Source organism: Mauremys mutica, chromosome 1 (genome assembly GCF_020497125.1).
Source record: "Mauremys mutica isolate MM-2020 ecotype Southern chromosome 1, ASM2049712v1, whole genome shotgun sequence".
Taxonomy (NCBI): Eukaryota; Metazoa; Chordata; order Testudines; family Geoemydidae; genus Mauremys; species Mauremys mutica.
In genome coordinates this window covers 241,456,315-241,482,828 of record NC_059072.1, presented here as the reverse complement: position 1 = coordinate 241,482,828, position 26,514 = coordinate 241,456,315, and the positions used below count along the sequence as shown (strand labels likewise).

The 26,514-nt window shown below is 43.7% G+C and overlaps 1 protein-coding gene across 2 annotated transcripts; it reads left to right on the top strand.

The window, feature by feature from the left end:
- Positions 1-1,125: 1,125 nt before the first annotated feature.
- Positions 1,126-23,951, top strand: LOC123363586 (regucalcin). Of its 2 annotated transcripts, none has more exons than XM_045004739.1 (7): positions 1,126-1,300; positions 5,251-5,416; positions 9,533-9,715; positions 10,906-11,121; positions 13,875-14,006; positions 21,969-22,123; positions 23,618-23,951. In XM_045004739.1, exons 2-7 carry the CDS (start codon positions 5,254-5,256, stop codon positions 23,666-23,668), a joined length of 900 nt encoding a protein of 299 aa, XP_044860674.1. In that variant the 5' UTR covers positions 1,126-1,300; positions 5,251-5,253; the 3' UTR covers positions 23,669-23,951. The 2 variants fall into 2 exon arrangements, with proteins under 2 accessions (XP_044860674.1, XP_044860679.1); XM_045004744.1 differs by having other exon boundaries at positions 1,288-1,422.
- Positions 23,952-26,514: the final 2,563 nt, after the last annotated feature.

The following is a 26,514-nucleotide window of genomic DNA, read 5'->3' as shown; positions in this document are numbered from 1 at the left end:
GCAGGGGCAATGCTGTTTCCAGGCTGCCACCCCCCTGGAGCCAGCACCTACACAGCCAGCTCCTCAGCATCCCTTCTCCCACACAGCCAGCTCCACATCCTAAGTTGGCATTTCCTCTACAGGCAGCATGGGGGGAGCCCCACCTATGAGGCAGTGCTGCCCCTGCCAGCTGGCACCATTAACACACTTCCCTCCTCTGTTGCAGCATTTTCTTTATGGGCAGGGGGAGATCTGCCAGCTCGGCAACACTCTACCTCTGAGGCTGGAGTAGCACTACTAGCCAGGGGACACATGCTACTGAATGTGGTGAGAGTGAGGTGAGAGGGCTCAGGGCTTTGCCCCTCTCTGTCTCCCACCTCCTCCTGGGGGTGCCCCTGGCTTTACCTCCTGTCCTCCTTCCCCTGGGCTCTGGAGGCTCTGCTTCGCATCAGGGAGGAATGGAGTGGAGCTGCGTCTGGGCCTCCTTATATGCCCTTTTTGGAGGCATGGGATGCTGCTCTGTGCAGGCCTGCTGACACCACTTTGCCCATGGGTGTGTCTGTCCTCCAGCCTGGCATCCCTAGGCCCAAACCCTCTGGAAGAACTCAAGTTAGCGTGAGGTGAGTAGTAACGTCTCCTTGCTGCCAGAGGGCAAAGAGCCCCGACCAGGGAAGGGCAAAGAAAGCAAAAAGCAGGTGAGAGGGAGGAGTCCAACCCCTGGCTAAGAATCAGTGTGGCTGGGAGCAGCGGGGTGAAGAAGGTAGGAAGATCGGAGCTGCCCTGACACCGGGCTGGGTCATGCCCTGCAGAATACCAGGGGGGCTGTCTGCACCCCCACAGCCCGGCCAGCGGGGGTGCTCACTCATCACTGACACCCCCCCCCCCGGGCTCCTCTGTATCTGGGCCCGGTTGCGGGCTTCCACCTCCGGCTGCAGAGGCACTAGCTCAGCCGCTGCAAGGCCCGGCCTCGCCTTCCACGCTCCCCGCAGGCAGCGCAGACGCGGCGGCGCCGCGCGACAGCGGCCCAGCGCCCCTGTACCCGGGCTCCGCGCGGCCCCGCGGGGGGCGGGGGGTGAGGGTGAGGGCGCCGCGTGCACGCACTAGGGACCATCTCGGGGGCGCGCGCGCGGGTGGAGAAGCCTCGTGCGGAGCGCGCGCCCTTGGGAGGCGCGTGCAGGGTCTGCTGCTGCTGCTGCTGGGGGCGGCTCACCTCAGCCCACCCCCGCCTGCAGGGCGCGGACCGGCCGGCTCTGCCCTGCACCGGCCTGGGACAAGCGCCGAGCCGACCCGCTGCCCCCAGGGCGGGGAGTAGCAAAATGCAGCGAGTGACTCGCGTTAACCAGTAACAGAGTCAGGGGCTATAAGTGCTTAGTCCTCGCTGGGGCTGCAGCCAGCGCCGGAGCAAAGAAACCCACCCAGTGCTTGTGTCTTGCTCCGAAGCAGGTACCGGGGGAGAGGGGGCTGGAAAGGGGCCGATCCCTAGCCCAGGGCTCCTTCAGACGGGGGGGGTTTGAGTGCAGCAGGCAGCGTGCTTGGCCAAGGCAGAGCGACTGCATTCGTGTGCGTGTTTCCCCCAAGGGGACTTCTTCACTTGAACGGGCTGTTGTTTCGCGCGACTGGGGTTAAAATGCGAGCCGTGGCTGGGTGGAAGTTAATCTTACAAGTGCCTCAGATGCTGGACGTTTAGTAAATGGAAAGGTGAACGGGGAAGCCAGCCGTGTGCCGCCGGAATGCGGTGATTACTGTTTGCAGGGCTTTGGCTAGCAGTGAGTTGGAAAGATATTAAATGTTGTATTCAGAGTTAGGACATAAAACGTTGCCTCTCTGAAACATGTCTGAAACTTTAGTATTTTCCTTTGCCAGCTTCTTTCTTGTCTGATTTGCCTTGGCAACCTTTGAGATCTTGACACATAGAAGACTTATCTTATGCAAATATTGTGCTACAGATTCTCCCGCTGTGGTTGAAACATAATTTCAAAAGATAAACATATGTCTAGACATTTATATAGCTATGTAGAGAAAATGAGTCAGCTGGTCTCACGATCTCAGGTATTGGCTTAAATGCCCGAAATACGGTGTTCACTACGGAATCTTGGTTTTCTAATTAATGAAAGATATAACCCACTTTGATATGAAGTAAAATGACTCCATGGCTACTTTCAGCAAGTCAGCTGCTGATGTTTGTTTATGTAGGCACCAGTATAGTACCTAACATATTTACATAAGGGTGGTTTTTGCCATGAGAGGGAGAAGAGTTGCTGTGAATTGTGTACAATTAGATGAACAAAGGAAAAATTCATGCCCATAAATAAATTCTGAAGTTACTGTATTGCACAGATGTTCTGTATATATGTAGAAATCTGATCCTGCAAACACTTGCATGTGTGCTTATCACTAGTTATATTAGTAGTATCAGTTTTCCTGAAAACCAATACAAGTGTGTAGGTGACTAGTGGGATTTAGAGGACTAAAGTTCATTAGAGAATATTTGAAAATAAACGATACAAAGTGTTTGAAGCATCAGTTATAAACATCATGAACTCCTTGGGGTCTGACTATGCTATGAGGTGTAAGCTTTTTTTTTTTTTTTTTTTTTAAAAAGAGAACCCCATGGGGGGAAGTAAAATCAAAGCACGGTGTATGAGTAACTCAGACTTAAAGGCCTAAATTGTCCGAAATGAAAACTTTTTCAATTGTGTAGGAAGAACCTAATAGTGGAGTCCTCAGCTGAATCAGTCATTTAGGCTTTTACCATGCTTCTGTGAATCTGTCTTAGCCCAGGTCTACACTAGTGAGGGGGAGGGGGTGTCAACCTAAGATATGCAAGTCATTTGGTGATAGTTGTCCTGGTGAAAATGTGTGTGGCAACATTGTATGTAAAGAGATAGGATTCCACTGTAGGATATGATCAAAGACATGTTCTGGAGAGCAGTCACACAGATAAGTTCCTCATAGACAAAAGGCTAGCCAACACCTTAGCCAGGTGTTGGTGAAATCAAATAGACCATCACCTGATTAAGTGGCCACTCTTTGGCAGGAGAGGGTGTGGCAAAAATCTACATTTTGACAAAGAAGCAGTTTAAGGTTTCTGGACACATAGGCTTTCTGTCTCTGGAACATCAGCTGGAGATTCTTGTGCAAGAGAAAGAGGAGAGGGCAGACACCCTCAAATAATTTCTCTCCCTTGTTTTCTACCCATATCATCATCAACCCCTGCAGAAGAAAAGAAGCAACATTGGACTTGTGGAGAGATCCTGACTAAAAGAGTTTCAGCCAGTAAGACCACTGGAACATCTAGGGCAGAGGTGGGCAAACTACGGCCCATGGACTGTTCTGCCCAGCCCCTGAGCTCCTGGCCCGGGAGGTTAGCCCCTGGCCCCTTCCCCGCTGTCCTCCCTCCCCCGCAGCCTCAGCACGCAATGCTCTGGGCAGTGGGGCTGCAAGCTCCTGGGGCAGCGCAGCTGCAAAGCCCAGCCTGACCTGGTGCTCTGTGCTGCGCGGGGTGTGGCTGGCTCTAGCTGGGCGGCGCGGCTGCCGCACCGTGCTCCAGGCAGCGTGGTAAGGGGGCAGGGAGCGGGAGAGGGGGGTTGGATAGAGGGCAGGGGAGTTCGGGCGGGGTGGTCAGGGGCCAGGAGTGTGGATGGGGTGGGGGGCAGTCAGAAGGCGGGGAACAGGGGGGTTGAATGGGAGCGGGGGTTCCGGGGGCGGTCAGGGAGAAGGGGTGGTTGGATGGGGCAGGAGTGCTGGGGGAGCAGTCAGGAAGGAGAGGGGAGGTTAGAATGGAGCAGTTAGGGGTGGGGAGGTCTGGGAGTGGTCAGGGAGAAGAAGTGGTTGGATGGGGCAGAGATTCCAGGGGGGCAGTCAGGAAGGAGGTGGGGGTTGGATGGGGCGGCAGCGGGCAATTGGGGCGGGGCGTCTGGGGGCGGTCAGGACAGAGAGCGGGGGGGTGGATGGGGCAGGGCCCCAGAGGGGGGGGCATCGGGGCGAGAAGCAGGGGATCAGATAGGGGGCGATGGCCGGGCCACGCCTGGCTGTTTCGGGAGGCACAGCCTTCCCTAACTGGCCCTCCATACAATTTCTGAAACCCGATGCGGCCCTCAGGCCAAAAAGTTTGCCCGCCCCTGATCTAGGGGGAGAGACCTTTCCTTTGCATTCATCTAGCTCAGAGGTCCCCAAACTCTGGGGTGTGCCCCTCTAGGGGGGCAGGGAGGAACATTTGGGGTGGCGTGGCAGGCCTGGGTCAGCCCCCACGGTCTCTGGCCTCGCACCGGCCTCGCTCCCAGCCTCGCACCTGGCCCTGCTCCCAACTGTTGCTCCACTCCCAGGCTCGGCCCCCTAACCCCTGCCTGCCTCCCCTCCCCAGGAGCCACAGCCCTGCTCCCAGCTCAGGGAAGGGGGGGCACGGACAGGTGTAAGGGGCAAGTGAGCCTGAAAAGTTTGGGGATCACTGATCTAGTTTAAGTTAGTTGTGTTTTACCTTTTATTTCCTTGTAACTAATTCTGATTTAGTGTGCCTCATTACTTGTAGTTACTTAAAATCTATCTTTCTGTAGATAATGTGTTTTGTCGTTTTATCTAAATGAGTGTGTTTGGACTGAAGTGTTTTGGAAACTCCATTTGGGATAAGATGATTTATGCATATCATTTTCTATTAAGAAATAGCAGACTTTATATGAGGTTGTATTGTCCAGGAGGGGGCTGGACTGTACAAGATGCACATTTCTGGGGGGAAGCCTGGGACTGGGAGTTTGCTGGTGTTGCCCTGAAGTGTAAGGCTATAGTACTCATACCCTACTGTTGGGAGTGATTTACATGCTGGAGGCTGTGTGAGAGCAGACCAGGAGTGGTTGCTCTCACAACGAAGCAGTGAAAATTAAAAAGCACCCCAGGTTGGGGAACTGAGGGTACCCTCGGTAGAGTCACACTTTTACCAATTAATTTGCTTTTTCAGCAGCTGTCCTATTTTCCTGAGGGTAAACCTCTTCTATGTGACTTCAATACCTAAAATCGGGGTTAAGTTGATTTTTGTTTCTGCCTCCTGATTTTAGGATGGTAATCAGAAGTCACTGTCTACTTCATTTGCTTATTATGAGGGAAGAATAGCAGCAACTTGATAATCTCCAAAATAGGTACAGAGCAGCCTGCATTGCCATGTTCAAAGCATAAAGGGGAAAAAAATAAACATTAATATTGTTTTACATTCAATTTCAGCTGATTTCCTTTTACACATTCATGTTTTGCTTTGCTGATTTTGAATTCTTTTTCTCTCAGGAAATGTCATCAGTTAAGATTGAGTGTGTTGTCAATGAGAATTGCAAAATTGGAGAATCTCCGGTCTGGGAAGAAAAGGAAAGCTCACTTATATATGTGGATATAAGTGGTAAAAAGATTTGCCGATGGAATTCATTCACCAAGCAAGTGCAAAGTGTTTCTGTGGGTAAGAAGCTGCTTTTAAAAGATGCCATGGATTGCCAAAATGTAAATCTTGTAGTGTAATTTTTTTTCTTTGGATTGATAAATATGCCTTTACATAAAGCTCAGACTCATGTGCATAAAGAAATTAAAAGTGCATAAATACTGAATAATTCCATGTCATTTAGTGTTAGGGGAAGAAAGAACATTCACTACAATTCATGCCCAGGCTCCTTTGGAGAAAAGGAGTGGGCTTTGCAGTGTGTCTTGAAGACCAGTAAACTCATGATTGACTGGACCCAGTCCTAAGCATTATTTTTTTTTTTCTGCTTTGTTTCATTTAATATTTAGTTACACATAGTTTATAGTTACAGCTGTTTGGTGGTTACATATAGTTGATCCTGTCTTTTGAATTTTGTAGTATGCAGTGGAGACTTGCAGGTAAACCGAGCTATCTGCAGTTAATTGTCATAGTCAATGGGTGCCATCAAGAGTCTAAACCACCATTAATGCCTCACACTTTACATAATTACAATAGGATCTCAGAGTTATATTTCATATTCCTAATTTCAGATACAAGAATAATACAGTCATACAAATAGGATGAACACACTCAGTAGATTTTAAGCTTTGTAACGATACCTTACAAGAGACCTTTTGCGTGAAGCATATTCGTTACATTATATTCACATGTATTAGCATATTTCCATGAACACATGGAGTGCAATGTCACAATAGCAACTCCTTTTTATATATCTAGTCATTTTTCCACTTCAAGTATTTTTACAGGAACTCTGTGGTTATCACCTCTGACGCTTTATTGGAACCCTAACAGCCTTAAGATCTTTAAGCCTGACCTATTTTTAAAAACATTTTAGTTACAGTTAGTGGATTTTAGCTGTAAGCTCCATGTTGTCCTCGAGATCATGTCAGTTGAATAGCCTAATGAGGTGAGAATCAATTTTGCTATCCTAATTTTTCTAAAAAATTTTGAGAGCTTTTTTTGTGCTGCAGGCCCGTTTTGGCTTCTGTCTGTGTTCCACGTTTCTCTTTATGTAAGTAGCTCATTCTTTTCCCCAGCTTCCCAGGGTAGGCTTGTGACACGATTTCTCCAGTCGTCTTTAATCTCTGTTTGTAGCCATTTCAAGCCATGTGAACACAAGTTGCTGTTTTATAATAATGAAGCGTTCTCTCTTGTAAAATTAAACTGGGGCAGTGAGTTTAGGCTTACTTACACCATAAAACTGTCATCCCGTGTCATGATTAAGGGTACGTTTCAATCACAGGTATTTTTAGTAAAAGTCATGGACAGGTCACGGGCAGTAAACAAAAATTCCTGGCCCTGGCCCTTGACCTGTCCATGACTTGTACTATATACTCCTGACTAAATTTTGGGCACTCTGGGGCAGGGAGTGGCCTGGGGGCGCCACGGGTGCTCTGGGGTAGGGGGCATAATACGGGGTAATCTGGGCAAAAAATCATGTTAGGTTTAGTTAAATGTAGTAACAGTATTTGGATGTTCTCACACACAGTTAGCTTCCAACTTATTACAGAAATAGTTCTTAAAATGAGCATCTGAATTGTCTTGCCTTCTCATTTTGTATATCTATTTTTATGTACTGTGTTATGTTTAGCTATCTAAACATGCCCATCAGTTTAGTAGCAACTAGCTGTAGTATGTAAATGAAAACTCAGTACATATCTTACCTTGCACATTTTTTTTTTATTTATTTTTTATTATTATTCTGGTAAACTCAGTTTCACACTACGATAAACATGGTGGATTGAGTTAAATCAAAGCAATTTAAATCACGGTTAAAATTGTGATTTAAAGTCAACAACCGGGAAATCTTATTTAAATAATTGATTTTAATCTTGTTTTACATTTATACTTTTTAGCTATGTTCCTAAAGAAAGGATGATTCTCAGTGGTTGATATAATGTGGTACTTTTTGCCAATCAGTAGGATACACTATATAGGCACACACGTTATTTAAGCATTTACATAGCTTAACATGCATTTATTCACAGTCTTAATTTTTACCTTTTTTTATTGTTAAAAATGATGAATGGCTCATTTCTTATTTACTTAGATTTTTTTTAACTCATGATTTGTGTCAAGCTGCATTTGTATAGAAATTGGAATTCAGTTTAAGTGCACAAAAACAGCATTTTAAAATATTCTTAGTTAAATAAAACTAACTTACATGTACTGGATACTTACATAAAAAAAAAATAAAAGTGGGTATTCACCCACAAAAGCTTATGCTCCAATACGTCTGTTAGTCTATAAGGTGCCACAGGACTCTTTGTTGCTTTTTACAGGTCCAGGCTAACACGGCTACCCCTCTGATACATAAAAAAACAGGTTTATTGAAACATGTTTTGCGTTTAAAACTAGCTCATTATATTAAAGAAAGGAAGTGTTATCTGTAGTTATTGTGTTCAAGTGACTGTTTCTGGTCACCACATTCTTCCAAGATTTTAGAATTAGTAGATTTCATTTTTTCACACCTGATTTTTATTAATAGAGTGGAAGAGGAAAACAAGCATTCTTGCTTTAAGAAAATTTCAATTCTCAATTTTGACTGAGCTAGTCATTGAGCTGAACTAGTTGAATAAATTTGAAATTAAGAAAATATTCTCTGTGCACCTGCAAAAGAGGCTACTGCTCTCAAAAGCTGGTTTAGCACTTCAGTGAACTCTAGTTCCAAGTGCTCTGTCAGCCACTTTCACTAATTCAGTGGTTTGACTTTCTTTTAAAACTTTTAGCAGAGAACATGTACTTCTTGAATATTATCTTTTTATAATTAATTTATGTGATTTTAGTAGATTATAGTTAGTTTGTTATAATTTTAAACAGGGTTTATTTTTAAAAGAGAACATCTTTTTAATTGAAATAAAATTTAATTTAAAAAAATTGATTTTTATGCATCCTGATTGTCTGCCAATCCCTGTGCTGTAAACAATGTTTGGCACGTGGCCTGCCAGGGTAAGCCGCCTGGCGGGCCGGGCCGGTTTGTTTACCTGCCGCGTCCACAGGTTCAGCCGATCGCAGATCCCACTGGCCACGGTTCGCTGTTCCAGGCCAGTGGGGGCGGCGGGAAGTGGCGCGGGCTGAGGGATGTGCTGGCCTCCGCTTCCTGCCGCCCCCATTGGCCTGGAGCAGCAAACCATGGCCAGTGGGAGCCGTGATTGGCCGAACCTGTGGACGGCAGGTAAACAAACCGGCCCGGCCTGCCAAACGTTGCCAATCCCTGTTATAGCATATCTGATCAACTCTTCGTTTTTCATATAAGCTTTGTGTTCTGTGCCTAGCACAATGGGGTTCTGTTCAGGACTGGGGCTTCTAGGGTCTACTGCAATATAAATAAACAATAATAACAATATTATTAGCAGTATTGTAGTAGCCCCCAAAGGCCCTGCTAGTTTATTGTTACCATAGATTCTTAGCACCACACAATCTGTAATGCATTTATCTTCACAACACCCTGGTGAGATGAGTACTATTATCCCCATTGTACAGCACCATACAGAACTAAGGCACAGAGAGAGGAGATGACTTACTCAGGGTCACACAGGAAGTCTGTGCCAGGGCAGGGAGTTGAACCCAGGTCACTCAAGACCAGGGCTAGTGCCCTAACCATTGAATTATCCTTCCTTGCTAGGTACTTCTATAGCTATACAGGACAATATGATGCCTTCCCCGAGGAGCTTGCAGTCTGTATATTAATTCAATATATAATTTGAATAGTTTTGTGTATGCAGTATTAGTTCATAGTTCTCGCTAATGGAATTCCATAAGTGTGCACAAGCATGTACATACAATACAAGCTTCTTGTGTGTCGTGATAAATGCTACTTGGCTCGTGAATGCTAGATGGACCATGTCATCCAGGAAGGCCCAGATTAATTAAAGTGAGATTAATTATCAATTATTATTCGTGCTTGTGCTTGAGCAGTACTTGTCCAAAACCATTACCAATAGAAATGTAGCATCTGGATATGAATGAAATATTTGTCAACCTTGATTATGAATGTGATGAGCAATCATATGTTGGTTACAGGTGGCTGATTGCTTTTATCTACGGTTATAGTATTTTACTTGTCCCCATACCCCCATTTTTTTATGTTGTCTCTAGATGCTCCTGTTAGCAGCGTAGCCCTTCGGAAATCTGGGGATTATGTTGTTACCCTAGGAACCAGGTTTGCTGCTGTAAAATGGAAAGACCAGTCAGTAATCACCATTGTTCATGTTGACAAGGATAAACCAAACAACAGATTCAATGATGGGAAAGTGGACCCTGCAGGGAGGTTTTTTGCAGGTATGCTGGACATAGTTCCCAGTCCTCTTCAGTAAATTTTTCCCAAGATTTTAGGGACAATTTGTAAAGAACCCTGGCAGATGCACCAAGTGTCTGTCGTTCAAGTTGTGGTAGTCTTCTTACTTCCAAACCACACCAAATCTACTTCTAAATGCAATATTGATTTTAAAAATGTATCACCCCAGAGCACTATTCTATTAATTTTTTTTTAAGGGACGTTCTTATTTAGAACTTGCTTAGTATAAAAATTATTTTCTTGTCTCAGATGTTGGCACGCATGACTTGTTTTGAATGAACTTGGAAAATACCAGTGCAAATATGTTTACAGTGGGAAAACTTGCCATGCCAAGCAGGGGCGGCTCTAGGATTTCCGCCGCCCCAAGCAGGGCGGCACGTTGCGGGGGGCGCTCTGGCGGTCGCCGGTCCCACGGCTGCGGTGGACCTCCCGCAGACGTGCCTGTGGAGGGTCCGCTGGTCCCACGGCTCCGGTGGGCCTCCCGCAGGCACGTCACCGGAGCCGCCTGCCGCCCTCCCGCGGGACGCCGCCCCAAGCGCGCGCTTGGTGCGCTGGGGTCTGGAGCCGGCCCGGATGCCAAGTTATTGTTTGTTTCCCATACACTGAATATAGATATTTGTAAAAACAATTTAAGCATACAGCAAAGTGTTTTCAAAACATGGAGAGTGTCTGAAGTTAAACCTTGAAATTTCAAATATATATTAATTTTCTCTTACTGACCCCCCCCCCCGCCCCCAGTTTTCTCTATATTTGTGGTATAACTTGTCATTTAAGATTTTGAGACTTCTGTAGCCCTGATTCTAAAGTTAGTGCAGTTTTTTCCTATGTTTGTGGGTTTTTCGGGGAGGAAGGGCATTAAATTGTGATGACCATCTTAATGTTTGAAAACACTAGATAATTAACAATGATTGCCTTCAACTCCTTTGCAGCCACAGTTTAAAAAAAAAATCTTTAATTTTATTTGTCGTCTTCTGGTAAATGCACACAATCAAATTTGCCTTTTCCCTTTTGGTTTTAACTAACTCTCTTTTTTTTTTTTTAATGTTTTAAGAAGAAAACCTAGTCAAAGTTAGAGGGAATTTTATGTCAGAGGCAGTCATCGCCACTGTATAAGGAGTGCATTTGGTTTCTGTGGAGCAGTGCTTTCTAATGAATGACCCTCTCATTCTTGTAGGTACCATGGCTGAGGAGATTCGACCTGCTGTGCTAGAGAGACACCAAGGTGCTCTGTATACACTCTTCCCTGATCATTCTGTAGTGAAGCACTTTGATCAGGTGGACATCTCTAATGGCTTGGATTGGTCACTGGATCACAAGACTTTCTTTTACATTGATAGCCTGTCCTACTCTGTGGATGCCTTTGATTATGACCTGCAAACAGGAAAAATTTGTACGAATTCTTTTCTTATGCTAAAATATTTGAAAGTTACTTTCTGTGCAGTTTTTTCTTTAAACTATTAAGCAAAAAATCAATTGTGACCCAGGCCCTACTTATGCCTGTGGTCCTAGAACATTATTTTTTGAGTTAGTTTAAATGTGGTTTGGCTTCATCCATGCTGGACATCAAAACTCTGTTTAAAACAAGTTAGCAGAAACTGGGTTAAAAAAACAGCTCATCTAAGTAGGTTCCTGGCTCAGAGTAATTAGATGGGTTGGTTCATATTAGGACATTATTGAATTATATATTGGGGTTTAAATAATTACCGTATTGTTCCGAGTATAGGCCGCTCCTGATTATAAGCCGCACCCTTAAAGTTTGGTGCTATTTTTAAAAAAATAAATTTTTAACTTTTTTAACAAAGAAAATATACACATTAGTAGAACGACTGCTTTTTTTTTTGGTTTTATTTGCTGCTCTGGCTGCCCTATAGGGTGCGGAGGAGGGGAGCGCCCTGCAGCAAATTCCACAGGGCAGCCCGTGTCCTTCCCTCCCTGACGACCGGCGCAGCGCGGAGCCCTCCCGGAAGACAGCACGGCAATTGGGGCCGTGGGGTGAGCTCCCCGCTGAAGTGCTGGCCGCCCCCCTTCTCTCTCTCCCCCCCTGCTCCCCCTGGCTGCCTCCCTCTCCCTCCCCCCAACTAGACCAGGCGTCCACTCTGTAGCACAGGGAGTCCCCCTGCACCCTGGGTCTGGCCGCCCTGTAGGGTTTTTTGTTTTGTTTTTTCCCCTGCTTTGCCAGCCGTGCTGTTTTCCCCCTCTTCTCCTCCTTTGCCGCTCCAGCCATGGTTTTTTTCTTTTCTCCCCCCCGCTTTACCGGTTTTTTTTTTACACCTGCTTTCCCGCTTCAGCTGCACCGTTTTTATTCCCCGCCACCACCTTACTGCTCCCGCTGCACCAAGTTTTTTTGTTGTTGTTTCTCCCCCCCCTTTGCAGTTTCAGCCGTGCAGTTTTTCGTGCCCCTCCCCCCCCCTGCTCTAGCCGCACTGTTTTTTTCCCCTGCTTTGCCGCTCTGGGATTTAAAAGGCTCTGGGCTCCCCGCCGCGGCGGGCAGCCCAGAGCCCTCTGAGTCCCCGCCGCGGCTGGGATTTAAAAGGCTCTGGGCTCCCCGCCGCGGCGGGCAGCCCAGAACCCTCTGAGTCCCCGCCACGGCTGGGATTTAAAAGGCTCTGGGCTCCCCGCCGCGGCGGGCAGCCCAGAACCCTCTGAGTCCCCGCCACGGCTGGGATTTAAAAGGCTCTGGGCTCCCCGCTGCGGCGGGCAGCCCGGAGCCCTCTGAGTCCCGGCCGCGGCTGGGATTTGAAGTTTTTTTTTTCCCTCAAGTTCCTGATTATAGGCCGCACCCCTAATTTAAAGACTTAAATTAGGGGAAAAAAGTGCGGCCTATACTCGGGACAATACGGTAACCTGAATAATTGTTAAAATTCATTTTATCTATTGCAGTCTATGCTGAGCCTGTAAATTGTACATTCATTGATTATACACTCAATTCACATCTAATGTTCCTGTGTTACCAAGTGTGAAGCATTTTTGCCTCATTATACTCCAATGGCTGTGCTGTCTGTTATTATGAAATAGTAGGTGAATTAGCAGAGAAGTTTGTAGTGCATCTTTTCAAAGTATAAAGCATGCTACACTTTTATAGTGTGTGCATTCATATTGTTTTAAAACAGAAATCCCTAACTGAAGAAGATCCCAGAGAGCCAACCAACTGCTGAAAACTAGTAACTCAAACATCATCTTCCCCCATTTATGGGGGTGGGGAAAAAACCCAACACCACAACCGAAGGTCTTTTCACAGGCGTGGGCAAATGGAAAAACTCCACCAACTTGGACTCTAACAATTTGATTTAAAGTGACATGAGCCATAATAATTTGTTTTAAAGGGACGCCATCAGTTTGAAATCTGGTCAGTTTTAAAATTGAGTTTCAGTAGTTTTAGGTACGATGTCTGCCCCAAGTCCTATTGCCATATTGGTGGTTTACAGTCACATTTTTCTGTTTTAAAAAGCCCCACGCAGGCAGCAGAAACCTACGAACAAACTGACTCTGACAGTCAATTGTCAAAACGCAGAATAAACAAGCTAGAACAGTTGGATTTTCTTTTGTTAATATCTTGTAATAATAGTGGGTGGCAAAATGTTCATATAAATTGCAATTTTTTTTAAACTGACAGTGTCTCTTTGAGTTAATGGTTTTCCCAACTTTGAATGTCAGCTTTCTGTTGGAACAATTGGTGGTGTGTTCTGGGACTCCCTTTATTGAGATGGCTCCAGTTCTCAGTTTGATTGAAAAAATCTATTTATGAAATGGCCAAGACAGCGTATAAAATGTTGTACAGGTGGAAAAGAGTCAAATTTGGAATACACAAATTATTAATTACTATAATATATTCAATAATTCCCTAATTTATAGTTGGGGGGGGAGGAAAATGCTTGACACATCAGAAGAGAGCACCAAAAATAATTGTTGTGTTTTTGACAGTCAAACTGACTTGCAGGCTGTCAAGCTGAATAATAACCATCTGCAGAAACAAACTGATCTTATATACTCTCTCATCTTCAAGAGTGCAGGGAGCTGGATTCAGTGCAGCATTAGAAAATCATCCTTCTTAGCTATTTCTAGGAGTATGACTTAGGAAAATGTTAACTCACAATAACTTAATATCTCACTTAGTGTACGATGCCTGTTGATTTCCTTTTGCAGCCAATCGCAGGAGTATGTACAAACTAGAAAAGGAAGAAAGCATCCCTGATGGAATGTGTATTGATACAGAAGGCAAACTCTGGGTAGCCTGTTATGATGGAGGGAGAGTGATCCGTCTAGACCCTGAGACAGGTAAGTCCTCACAGAGGATGAATTGAAATTTTGCATTAAATAAGCTAAGGGGGAGTTGGATAATGTGCTTTTCTGGAAGTGTGTTTGTACTCATCTACTGTGGATGAACAGCTCTTATGTTAAATGCTCATTCCAACATGAATTTTGTAAATATATCAACATTATCTTTGATAATGGCTACAAAAATGATGTGGGATGATTTAAGAGGAAGAACTTTAAATGAAAAGTTATTCTTGTCATGGATATGTAATCTTTGTGATCAGCATGCTAGCTTCTGCTAAACATATACAAATGTGTACTCACTGCCAAGAGTTCTGATAGCAACCAAATTTGATGGGTTTGAGATGGCTTTTACATATTCATTAAGTATAGAAGCTGCTCAAGTATTTTTCCAGCTTGGCCATTAGATGGTAGTGTAGCTGAACTGTTTCTATAATTCCCCACTTTTGTTGGCCTTTGATTATTACATTTGTTTGAATTAGAAGTGTCTTTCATTTTTTTTCAGTCTGAGACCAGTGTTTAATATACAGTAACTCCTCGCTTAACATTGTAGTTACGTTCCTGAAAAATGCTACTTTAAGGGAAACGATGTTAAGCGACTTCAATTTCCCCATAAGAATTAATGTAAATGGGGGGGATAAGTTCCAGAGAAATTTTTTTTGCCAGACAAAAGACTGGGTTTTTTTGTTTGTTTGTGTGTGTGTGTGTGTGTATGTATATATGTGTGTATGTATATATATATGTATGTGTATATGTGTATATATGCGCGCGCTCTCTCTCACTCTATAAGTTTTAAACAATTTAATGCTGTACACAGCAATGATGATTGTGAAGCTTGGTTGAGGTGGTAAAATCAGAGGGTGGAAGTGGGTGGGTTTTTCCCAGGGAATGCCTTGCTGCTAAATGATGAACTAGCACTCGGCTGAGTCCTCAAGGGTTAACACCTGGTTGTTAATGTAGCCTCACACTCTACAAGGCAGCACAAATGGAGGGAGCGGAGACAGCATAGCAGAGAATCATTGAATATTAGGATTGGAAGAGACTTCAAGAGGTCATCCAGTCCAATCCCCTGCTCAAAGCAGGACCAACACCAACTAAATCATCCCAGCCTAGGCTTTGTCAAGCCAGGCCTTAAAAACCTCTAAGGATGGAGATTCCACCACCTCACTAGCCATTCCAGTGCTTCACCACCCGCCCAGTGAAATAGTGTTTCCTAATATCCAACCTAGACCTCCCCCACTGCAACTTGAGACCATTGCTTCTTTTTCTGTCATCTGCCACCACTGAGAACAGCCTAGCTCCATCCTCTCTGGAACCCTCCTTCAGGTAATTGAAGGCTGCTATCAAATCCCCCATCACTCTTCTCTTCTGCAGACTAAATAACCCCAGTTCCCTCAGCCTCTCTTCGTAAGTCATGTGCCCCAGCCCCCTAATAATTTCCATTGCCCTCCACTGAACTCTCCAATTTGTCCACATCCCTTCTGTAGTGGGGGGACCAAAACTGGACACAATACTCCAGGTGTGGCCTCACCAGTGCCGAATAGAGGGGAATAATCATTTCCCTTGATCTGCTGGCAATGCTCCTACTAATGCAGCCCAATATACCATTGGCCTTCTTGGCAACAAGGGCACACCGCTGATTCATATCCAGCTTCTTGTCCCCTGTAATTCCGAGGTCCTTTTCTGCAGAACTGCTGCTTAGCCATTCGGCCCCTAGGCTGTAGCAGTGCATGAGATTCGTCCTTCCTAAGTGCAGAACTCTGCACTTGTCCTTGTTGAACCAATCCTCCAATTTTTGCCCAATCCTCCAATTTGTCTAGGTCACTCTGGACCCTATCCCGCCCCTCCATCGTATCTACCTCTCTCCCCAGCTTAGTGTCATCTGTGAATTTGCTGAGGGTGCAATTAATCCCATCATCCAGATCATTAATAAAGATGTTGAACAAAACCGGCCCCAGGACCGACCTCTGGGACACTCCGCTTGATACCGGCTGCCAACTAGACATCGAGCCATTGACAATCTAGCTAGCTTTCTATCCACCTTATAGTCCATTCATCAAATCCAAATTTTTTTAACTTGTTGGTAAGAATACTATGGGAGAGCATATCAAAAGCTTTGCTAAAGTCAAGATATATCACATCCACCACTTCCCCCATATCCACAGAGCCAGTTATCTCATCGTAGAAGGCAATTAGGTTGGTCAGGCATGACTTGCCCTTGGTGAATCCATGTTGACTGTTCCTGATTACCTTCCTCTCCTCCAAGTGCTTCAAAATGGATTCCTTGAGGACCCGCTCCATGATTTTGCTGGGGACTGAAGTGACGCTGACTGGTCTGTAGTTCCCCGGGTTCTCTTTTTTTCCCTTTTTTTAAAATATGGGCACTATATTTGCCTTTTTCCAATCATCCGGGATTGTGCACGTCCAGCTTTTCTAAATAGTCCTTAACCTGTTCTTTCACCACTGAGGGCTGCTCAACTACTCCCCATGCTGTGTTGCCCAGTGCAGCAGTCTGGGAGCTGCCCTTGTCTGTGAAGACTGAGGCAAAAAAAGCATTGAGTACTTCGCCTTTTCCACATCATCTATCACTAGGTTGCCTCCCCCATTCAGTAAGGGTCCCACACTTTCTCTGACCACCTTCTTGTTGCTAACATACCTGTAGAAACCCTTCTTGTCACCCTTCATGTCCCTTGCTAGGTGCAACTCCAGTTGTGCCTTGGCCTTCCTGATTACACCCTGGAATGCTCTAGCAATATTTTTATACTCCTCCCTAGTCATCTGTCCAAATTTCCACTTCTTGTAAGCTTCCTTTTTGAGTTTAACTGCACCGAAGATTTCACTGTTAAGCCAAGCTGGTCGCCTGCCGTATTTGCTGTTCTTTCTGCACATCGGGATGGTTTGTTCCCGAGGGACAGAGACACAGTGTGTGTGTGTGTGTGTGTGAGATGCATTGCCCCTCTAAGTACGCTGACCCCACTGTAAGTACATTGCCTTTTTAAGTAGATCAGCAAGTTGAGACAGAAGCTGCTGCCAGCAGGCTCCCGCCCGTTCTGAGCCCTGTCGTGTCCTGCCCTCCCACCCCACTCTATGGAGGTGCTGGAGTGGGGGGAGGGGGACACCCTGACAGCCCTCGCTTCCCCCCCAAGCACAGCAAGCAGGAGGGTCCAGGGAACAGCTCCAAGGCAGAGGGCAGGAGCAGCACATGGCAGTGGGGGGAGGGACAGCTGAACTGTCAGCAATTGATAGCCGGCTGGGAGGCTGCTGCACAGAGAACTTAAGGTAGCGGGGAGCTGATAGGGGGCTGCCGGTCCACCCTGGTTCCAAGCCCCCACCAGCTAGCTCCAATGGGCTGCTCTTTCTGCAAGCAGTGGACAAAGTGGGCAGCTTCCAAACAACGTTATAAGGGAGCATCGCACAACTTTAAACAAGCATGTTCTCGAATTGATCAGCAACGTAACAATGTTAACTGGGATGACTTTAAGTAAGGAGTTACTGTATTGGTAAATGGTCTGGAAGAAGGGGTAAGCAGTGAAGTGGCAAAAATGATTGATGACACAAATGTATTTAGATAGTGCCCCATTTTGACATATGTACAAAGGTTACCTATGTTCCACTCACTCTTATTGTTTAAATTATTTATACCATAAATATAGAATCATGGAACGGAAGTTATAAAGTTCTTTAAAGAGTCCCACAGCATTTTAACTTTCCAGCATGAATAATTCATGCGTGCACACTCAGGTATTTGCTTCCCTCATTTTGAATATTTGTCACATGTAACTTCCCACATTTGAGACTTGGTAGGTTGAGAGGTATAATTAAGTTAGTCAAGCCCAGAAAAGACTAAGGAACTACAGAGAGACCTAACAAAGCTAAGTGAATGGGCAGCATGAAGGCCTATGAAATTCTATTTTGACAGAGACAAGGTAGTACGTATTTTAATGGAATATTTTAATTGCAAAATTTATCTATACATATTGCTTGATTCTAAATTAACTGACTACTTACGAAGAAGATCTGAGCATTATTGTGGACACCTCCATGAAAACCTATCTGTCTAATGCACAATAGCTGTCAAAAATGCAAACCAAATGTGAATGCACAGGAAATAGAATAGAAAATAATACTGAAAATGTTAATAAAAATCATTGGCACACACGTGAAATAGTGTATTCTGTTCTGTTCAAACTATGTTAAAAATAGCAGAAGTAAAAACCATTCAGTGATGTGTGATGAAGACAATTAAAAGTAATGAAGAGATTGAAAAGATTGGGGTTGTTTACCGAAGGGATGAATAAGAGGGGTCATGGTAGAGGTGTACAAAACAATGACTGGTATAGAAAAAGTAAGTTGGCTGCTCCTGTTTACCCTTTCTTATAACACAAGTACAAGGGATTTTCAATGAAAATGGAAAGTAACATATTGAAAGCTGAGAAAAGCTACCTAAACACAACCTGAGGAACTCTCTGACATGAGATCGAATTGAGTCCAAGAGCAGAATGGATTAAGCATATAGATAGGAGGCTTCCTTTTTAATAAGGAGAGTAAAACTTCACACATAAGAGCATAAGGAAACCACTAACTGATGGGTTTTAGGAAGAAACTTCCCCTTTTAGTAGGTTATTCCACAATTATCCATTATAGTGTTTCTTGCACTTTCTTCTGCAGTATCCGGTGCTGTGCATTGTTGGAGGCAGGATATCAGACTAGATGCCACTGTGATCTAGAGTGGCAATTCCTATGTTTTTCTTCTCTGGAGAAAGTTATAGGGTGTTTAGGTCAATGGAAAACTGGAGTCAAAATGTTCTTGGCTGATGTGGGCTTGGACGTTTGACACTTGACAATATGTTTGTGTGTGGTTCATTTTTGTTCTGAGGGTTTTTCACTCCATTGTAGAGTTTCGTTTTCTTGCTCTCTCTCTTTGAATAGATGCTCCCCACTATTTGTCCTTCTCAGTGAAAGGAGTATGGTGTTACTGTCTTATTCAGACTACACATTTGAAAGCCCAGGGATTTAACCTGATATATTTAGTCTGTACATATCACGTAGTTTATTTTTGATTACTAATATTCTCACCTTTGTCGGTTTGGACTAAGCAAAGATATATTTCGCTTCTATGGTTTGGGCGGTCAATGGCCACTTCACTTGATGGCTTTTTATTTGCAAACTGGCTGATGCAAAAGTCTATGGCTTATATTATTTTTAGCCAGTGGCAGAAAAAAATCATGAAACAATTCAGCTAAGGTGAAGATAGGACATTTTTAGAAAGGGGATTTTCGGGTTTTATTCCGTGAAATTTGGATTTGGGAGCACTTGGGTGGGGGTGGATAGACAAGGAAACTTGTTTATCTAGCATCTTTTTTAAAGCAATTCTTGGAGATAACTGGATTACATAGTGGTGAGATGGCCCTTGGGATTATAGTATATGCAAGCGCAAACCAAAAGATATCTAGTTTGCATAGTTCAGACAAAATAGGAACCTTTAGTTTGCACTTGCAGTTACAGCGCAGCACAGTAGAGTGTGCTGCATTTCACACCCCCATAGTTGAACTGTGGGGACGTGTAGACATGCCCTCAGTTTTCAGATTATTTTAGGTATCGTAAAAATGTAAGATGCTATTTATTATATAGATACAGGGAACCCAAGATGCTTCTCAAACCACATGGACTATTCAGGATATACACGGGAATCTTTTTTTGTCCGTTACTGAAGCAGACTTATCTTTGTGGGATTAATTTTAAAGCAGTTTTTTAATGTATCTAACTCTTGTGACAAGAAATTTAAGTGTTTCAATGAGACATGGAAAAATCTCACTCATCCTTTTTTTGAAATCTCATTTAAGGACTTGATTATCAAACATGGACCAAGTAACCATTGTTGTTTGTGCTGGTACTTCATTTAGAAAAGGAAATCAGAGTAGCTTGTGGGGTGAGGCAAAAATGCTTTGTTGGCAACTAAAATAGTAAACAAAATTATCTGTTCATTTAAAACACAAAGGTGAAATCTTGGCCTGGTAAAGTCATGGCAAAACTCCTTTTGACTACAGTGGAGCTAGGAGTTTTCACTCCTGAAGTATTACAACATTTTATGGTGAATTTTAAACTTTCAGTACATCATTACATTGTTTCTATCCGCAAGGATTACGAGGGAGAGAGAGAGGAAATGTATTTAAAGAAAACACAAGACCTTAGCAGAATTCAAGAAAAGTATGAAATATCTATGTGATAAATAGGATAAAATATCTAATGGGTATAAATCCTCATGATTCAGGGCCTAAGACAAGTACTTACTGCCTGTAATTAAAAAGAATTTCCCCCTGTATACATGTTGTTATGAAGTTTTTGAAACTTCTTTTGAAGCATTTGGTACTGGCCACTGCCAGAAACCGTATACTTGGGCTAAATGGACCACTGGTGTGTCAGTATCCTGAGTGTCTGTAATAATTATATAGACATCTGAGTGTTTTACAAAGTTCAGATGAGCGTTATCATCCCTGTTTTATGTGGGGCTGATCCAAAGCCCATTGAAGCCTATTGTTGCATGTTTGAATTTAATAATATGTCAAAATAACAGGCTTAGATGGAATTATTTAAAGATTATCAAAGATTAATACAGCACTATGCAGAATACAGAAGCAAAGTGTAAGTGGTGGAATGCTGGCAGTTTTCATTTGCAATCTAACTCTCAGAATCTTTCCTTTTATAGGGTGTGAGACAAAGAAATTCCTTTTTGGAGTGAAAAATTACTTTCTCACAATGTGTACAGTTTGATCTCTCAGTTTACCTCATTACTTATATAATGTCTTTTTATGGTATCTCAGTCTTGATTGATAACCCAAAGGGATTTTTGACCCAGTTGTTATTACTGACAGCTGTGGCCACAGGTTTTAATGAGTTAAAACTTAAAACCTCTTACCAATCAGAGAACTTAATTGGATCATAAGAACCCCTTATCAAATACCCAGACTTGTTTATTATAACATTTACTTCTGTAGGGTCCCTTCATTAATTTTGAGGGGTACCTTCCTGATCATCTGGACTCACTCAGACTGAGAGATTCAGGGAATAATTAGGTACATCCCAATATTTAATTAGATACATTCCTGAGAATTGCTCACCTATTGTTAGGTTCTATGGAGGCTGTAGGCCCTCCCCAGGTGCTCTGCAAGAACGAGGCCCACACACACTGTGCGTTATTGGCTTTAATGAAGGTAAAGTGACACACCCGCAATGGGGACTCCAAGCGTTGCTGTCACAGAGGCTGGGAACCCAGCGCCCCGGAGCTTGGCCTGGTACGGAGTCCAAAAGCAAACACAAAGCATGCTCATATTTATATAAACAGCAGCAAGCCAGCTCATACATAATGCAATAGGGACTTTCCACCCTCCGGGACCGCCTCTTTGGCCACCAGCCTAGGGGCTTTCCACGCAGCAGTTCCAACCGGTTACGGCAGTGACCGGGCGCTGAGAAAGCGGAACTGCCTAAGCTAGGCCATAACAAAATCTTCCGTGGTTCCCTGTCCTCCTACACCTACTAAGTTCAGTTTAAGGATACAATTTTTCACCTTCATAGGTACAGGGGACTGTATTTATAGGCACACAACATAAAAAGGATTTTGGGTAACAGATAACAGAATTTTGAGAGTTTAATATACAAAAATAATGAAAGGCTAATATTTATTAACACAATGGAAAAAGACACCTACTGACTTCAGGCCCCATTTAAGGGCACAGAGATTAAGTGACTTGCCAAAGGCTATACTGGGAGTAAGTGAGAGAATAAGAGTGGAACTCAGAATTCTTCCTAATCTTACACTCAGCCTGCTAAATTACAAGTCCTCCTTTTCCCTCCACCCCAAACCCTGTATTTCTGTGCAACATAGGTTCTATGCTGGTTACTGGCAATTTTGTTAAATTCTTTGTAGAAAATAAACCGATAAAAAGCTATTTTTTCCCCCTCCAGGAAAAAGAATCCAGACTGTGAAGCTACCTGTTGACAAGACAACTTCCTGCTGCTTTGGTGGAAAGGATTATTCAGAAATGTATGTGACTTCTGCCTGTCAAGGAATGGATGATGAATCGTTTTCACGGCAACCACAGGCTGGTGGTATTTTCAAGGTGATTTGAATTATTTCCTTTCTTTTAGAAGGCCAGAAAGAATTTTCTTATGCATTTTGATTTGAAGTTAGGTGGGGGGGTCAGTCTGAACATACCATATCACTTAAAACTATTGTTCTTGGTTTTTTGACTTTCAGTTTTTTGGTCCCTACTGCTGTATTTAGAAAATTGCTGAGTCTTTTCATGTTTACCTGGTAGACTGGTTCTAAACTTGTAACAATACTGACATATCTAATATCTTGTACAGTCAGCATTTTCTGTACCAAAAAACCTCTACTTTAAAAAAAAATTCCCAACTTTAGCAGGGCAAAAACTTGTAGAGAATTTTTGTTTTAATCAGTGACAAAGTAGGAGACAATGTGTTATCTACCAAACAGTTATTTATAACTTTGTTTGCTAGTTTGTTTTTTAATTGGTGACTGGCATAGGGCACACATGCCTTGTAGTGCCCTCTGCTCACCAAGTGTGGTGCTGCGCCTGCCCCCTGCCTCAATTGCCTCTCCCCTAAGTTTTCTGTTTCTCCCAGAGATTCATGTGACTCAGCTCTGCGGCTGGGTCACTCTGAGTTCAGCCCCCTTCTGGCGAAACAGAAGCCCAAACAAAGTTCTTTTGCCCTGCTTGGGCTCCTCTTCGGCCTATCCTCTGGGCTCAGTTCCCAGCCCCTTCTGGGCCACCTTTAAGTCTCTGCTCTGGGATAGAGCACTGACTCCCTGGAGCCCCCCTCACAGACTCAGCCCCTCTGGGCTACCTTTTAGTCTTCCCTGCCCTAGGATAGAGGGCTGAATCCCTTGTTTCTTCCAGACCCTACTTCAGGGCCTTTCACAGGAGCCCATCTTGCTCCCTGTGGTTCCTTCCCCAAACTGAGTTTTCTCAGTCCTTTTATGGGTCCCAGGTGTTTCAGCCTTGTCCCCTGTTGCAATGAGTCCTTAGCCTGGCAGGCAGCTAATTGTTGCACAGGCAGGGCTGATTGAACAAGGTTGGCTAGCCCCAGGCCTCCTGGCTCTTGCAGGGGCTGGCCAGCCTGTTGCACAGACCTTGTGGATTAAAAGCCCTGATCCTGCAATTGACTGTATGCAGGCACACCCCTGTAGCCGTACACAATTACAGAATCATAGAATATCAGGGTTGGAAGGGACCTCAGGAGATCATCTAGTCCAACCCCCTGCTCAAAGCAGGACCAATCCCCTGACAGATTTTTGCCCCAGATCCCTAAATGGCCCCCTCAAAGATTGAACTCTCAACCCTGGGTTTAGCAGGCCAGTGCTCAAACCACCGAAGTGTGTTTGAAAGAGGGTTGTCAAGAGAATGGACCATGGCTTAGATATTACAGTTCTTTGGAAACAGCAGTGGGTTGAAATTAATATCTGGTGATGGGCTGTAATGTAGAAAATTGCAGGATATCAAGTCAGTCGCAGTCTTCTAAAACAAATGACTCTGTGAAAAGATACGTGAATCATCACAATTATCTTCTCTCTCTCCCTTATTTTTAAATAGATAACTGGACTTGGGGTGAAAGGAGTCCCACCGCATTCATTTGCAGGTTAAATATTCTCTCTTCAGAACAAAGTACATCTCCAAAAGCAGGAACAGATTAAGCAAGAAACATATTACAGAAGTATTTTGCATTCTGCATCTCCTGCATTTGAAACCACAGCTTTGTGAGTAGACTTCTGGCAGAAATGGATAAATGAGGCAACTTTTGAAATGCATCAAATTTTTTAAAAATTCTTTGTTTTCTTGGACTCCTGTGTAACTTTAAATATCTCTTGTAATTTTCTATAACACTAAAATCACTCTCATCTTAATAAACTTTGGAATATAACTTGAACAGTTGTACTTTTTTGCCTTTAACATATTTTTTTCATATTGTTTGCTCTACTATCCCCTTTCTATTTGTAGCTTAGGCCAAGTTTCTGTCAGGGACATTTTTAGTAAAAGTCAGGGACAGGTCGCGGGCAATAAACAAAAATTCATGGAAGCCTGTGACCTGTCCCTGACTTTTTCACTAAAAATATACCTGACAAAATAGGGAGGCCGGTTCAGCATCCACTGCTAATGGGGCTCCCAGGTCCCCCATTGCTGTGGTCAGTGGGAGCTCTGGGGTCTCCCACTGTTGTGGGGAATGGGAACTACAGGGTCCTCCTGCCCCTAGGGCTGGGCGGCTGTTTGGGAGCTCCAGCCCGGTGGTAGAAAATGTCACGGAGGTGAGTGGAAGTCACAGATTCCGGGACATAATCGTAGCCTTACTTATACCGTATTGAGTCACTGATTAAACATTTTTTTTTACATTCATTTGCTTTCAAAGCTTCACATAAATTATCCAGTGTACATTCACAGTAAAGAAAATATTTGTTACTGTAATACAACTTAGCCCGGGATGCTTAATTTTAAACAGCTTGTTTTATATAGTTGGTTTTTAACTTAAGACTTTTTTATTGTTAAATTAGTGCCTATGAAAGGTGTCTACTAACTGCATTAGCTAACATAGCCACCCCTGTAACTTCAGACTAGGACCAGTAACTACAATGGGCAATGCAAACTAGCTTGCACTATCCAGGCAATATAGCCCTTCACCTTCAAGAACCTGGTTTCATACATCTCCCATGTCCGTCCGTCCATCTCACGCGAGTTCACCTGTAAAAGCATTGGGGGTGAAGGGGTTATGCTTTTCTTAGCCTCAGAGCAGTAAAGAGGAGAGGAGCTGTCTTCCTCTCAAGTTCCTTTTTATGTTCTGAGGCATTAATATAGTTCCACCTGCACAAACATCTGATCTTGTTTTTTTCCATTCAACAATGAAATCTATCTTATCCACTTAAGGTTTTTATACAGTACCGATCACGGTTCTTCCTAACTGCTGCACTGACAGGTGACCAGAAAAAAAAAAAGTGGATTTCAGTTTTTCAATAAAAATTCAAATACAGGAAAACTTTGAAAACTGTAAAATTTCAATTTGGAAATGCTGTCACAGTGACTCATACTCCTTCCCCCTCCCCCCACCATACGCTAGGCATCTTGGTCAGACTATATCTCCCACGAGGCACTATGGTCTCCCCGTTGGAGAGTCCCGGGCCAACATGTATCATGGGAGATGTAGTCTGACAAAAGAGCCTGGCCTATAGAGGAGAATGGGGACATACGGCAAACAAACTAAAACTCCCATGAAGCTCCACGGCAGCATTTCCAAATTGTAATATTTAGTTTTTTGGCTTTTTAGCTTTTGATGAAAAATCAATTTTCCCCAGAAAGCCAACACTTCTTGCATGAAAAATTTTAGTTGAAAACCTCAGTTTTAATCAAAAACAATTTTGACCAAAACTTTCGGAAGGAGCATAAGTCCCCTTAAAATGCTGCATGTTCCAGGGCAACTGGGGTACAGAAATTGACCATATCAGGATTACTGGGAGCTTATCATAAATATGTGAGACTAACAGAGATTTTATCCGTAGAAGGCTTGGAGGAATTTGAGATACTGTGTTGAATGGACATTACTGTAAGAACCTGGATAGATAAGAGGATAATCTAGAATATTTGGAGCACTATTTTTAAAGATGAACCGCTGGCATAGTGTCCCATAAGGATTGGGTATTGAAATTTCCCCATTTGGGTTAACAACAGCATCTGTTTTGGAAGCAATCTGTTTTATTCCAGATAGGCTACAGATTTTAATGGCAGTCAGGGAGGAAGGACAGTAATTATCACTTGCTTCAGATCCGGGAGAAGGGACAATAATTATTACTTGCTTCACTTTTCAGGAGCCCAACAATATTTTGCAATGAAGAAGGCCAACCAAACTTGTAAGTGGCAGAATGAAATGTGCGTGTCTCTCTTTCCAGATAATTGCACACCAGCTGTGTATTTACAGGATGCCAGTCGCTATGGTTTGGGGCTACCAAACTACCGGAAAGGATTACATGTCTGAGTTTCTCAATCTCCTGATCAATTACAAGAACAGAAGATTTTAACATCAAAATCGGATGTTATGAGAATACAGTAAAGCTGATACTATTCAGTTTATCTATTAAACTACCAGCAATCAATACAACAATTGATGCCTGCAGTGTGAATTTGTAGTCAAAGATATTTTTTTGTTCAGTAGAGTTAAGGTATAAGTTAACTGGTTTTGTGTGATGTATTTTTTTTTTTTTTACCTTATGCAGGTTATAACATCTGAACACTAACTAGCAGACAACAGTGGCTCTTATTATGCATATCTCTCCATTATAAATGTAGTAAGATGAGGCCTTTGACACCGGTAGCTACTGACAACAGTAGAGCTAGCTGCACATCTGTCCCTCTTTCAGTATCATCTGAAGGGATGCGCTGAGGCAGGGCTCTTGCCCTTACCTGACTTGGGGTGGAATCTCGCAATCCTTCAACTCTTAGCGTGGGAC

What these genes read in the sequence shown, in the direction of transcription:
- LOC123363586 (XM_045004739.1), top strand. Translation starts at nt 5,254, where the DNA reads ATGTCATCAGTTAAGATTGAGTGTGTTGTCAATGAGAATTGCAAAATT. An exon ending in AGTGCAAAGTGTTTCTGTGG is followed by an intron (nt 5,417 to 9,532) that starts GTAAGAAGCTGC and finishes TGTTGTCTCTAG; the next exon opens with ATGCTCCTGTTAGCAGCGTA. An exon ending in CCTGCAAACAGGAAAAATTT is followed by an intron (nt 11,122 to 13,874) that starts GTACGAATTCTT and finishes TTCCTTTTGCAG; the next exon opens with CCAATCGCAGGAGTATGTAC.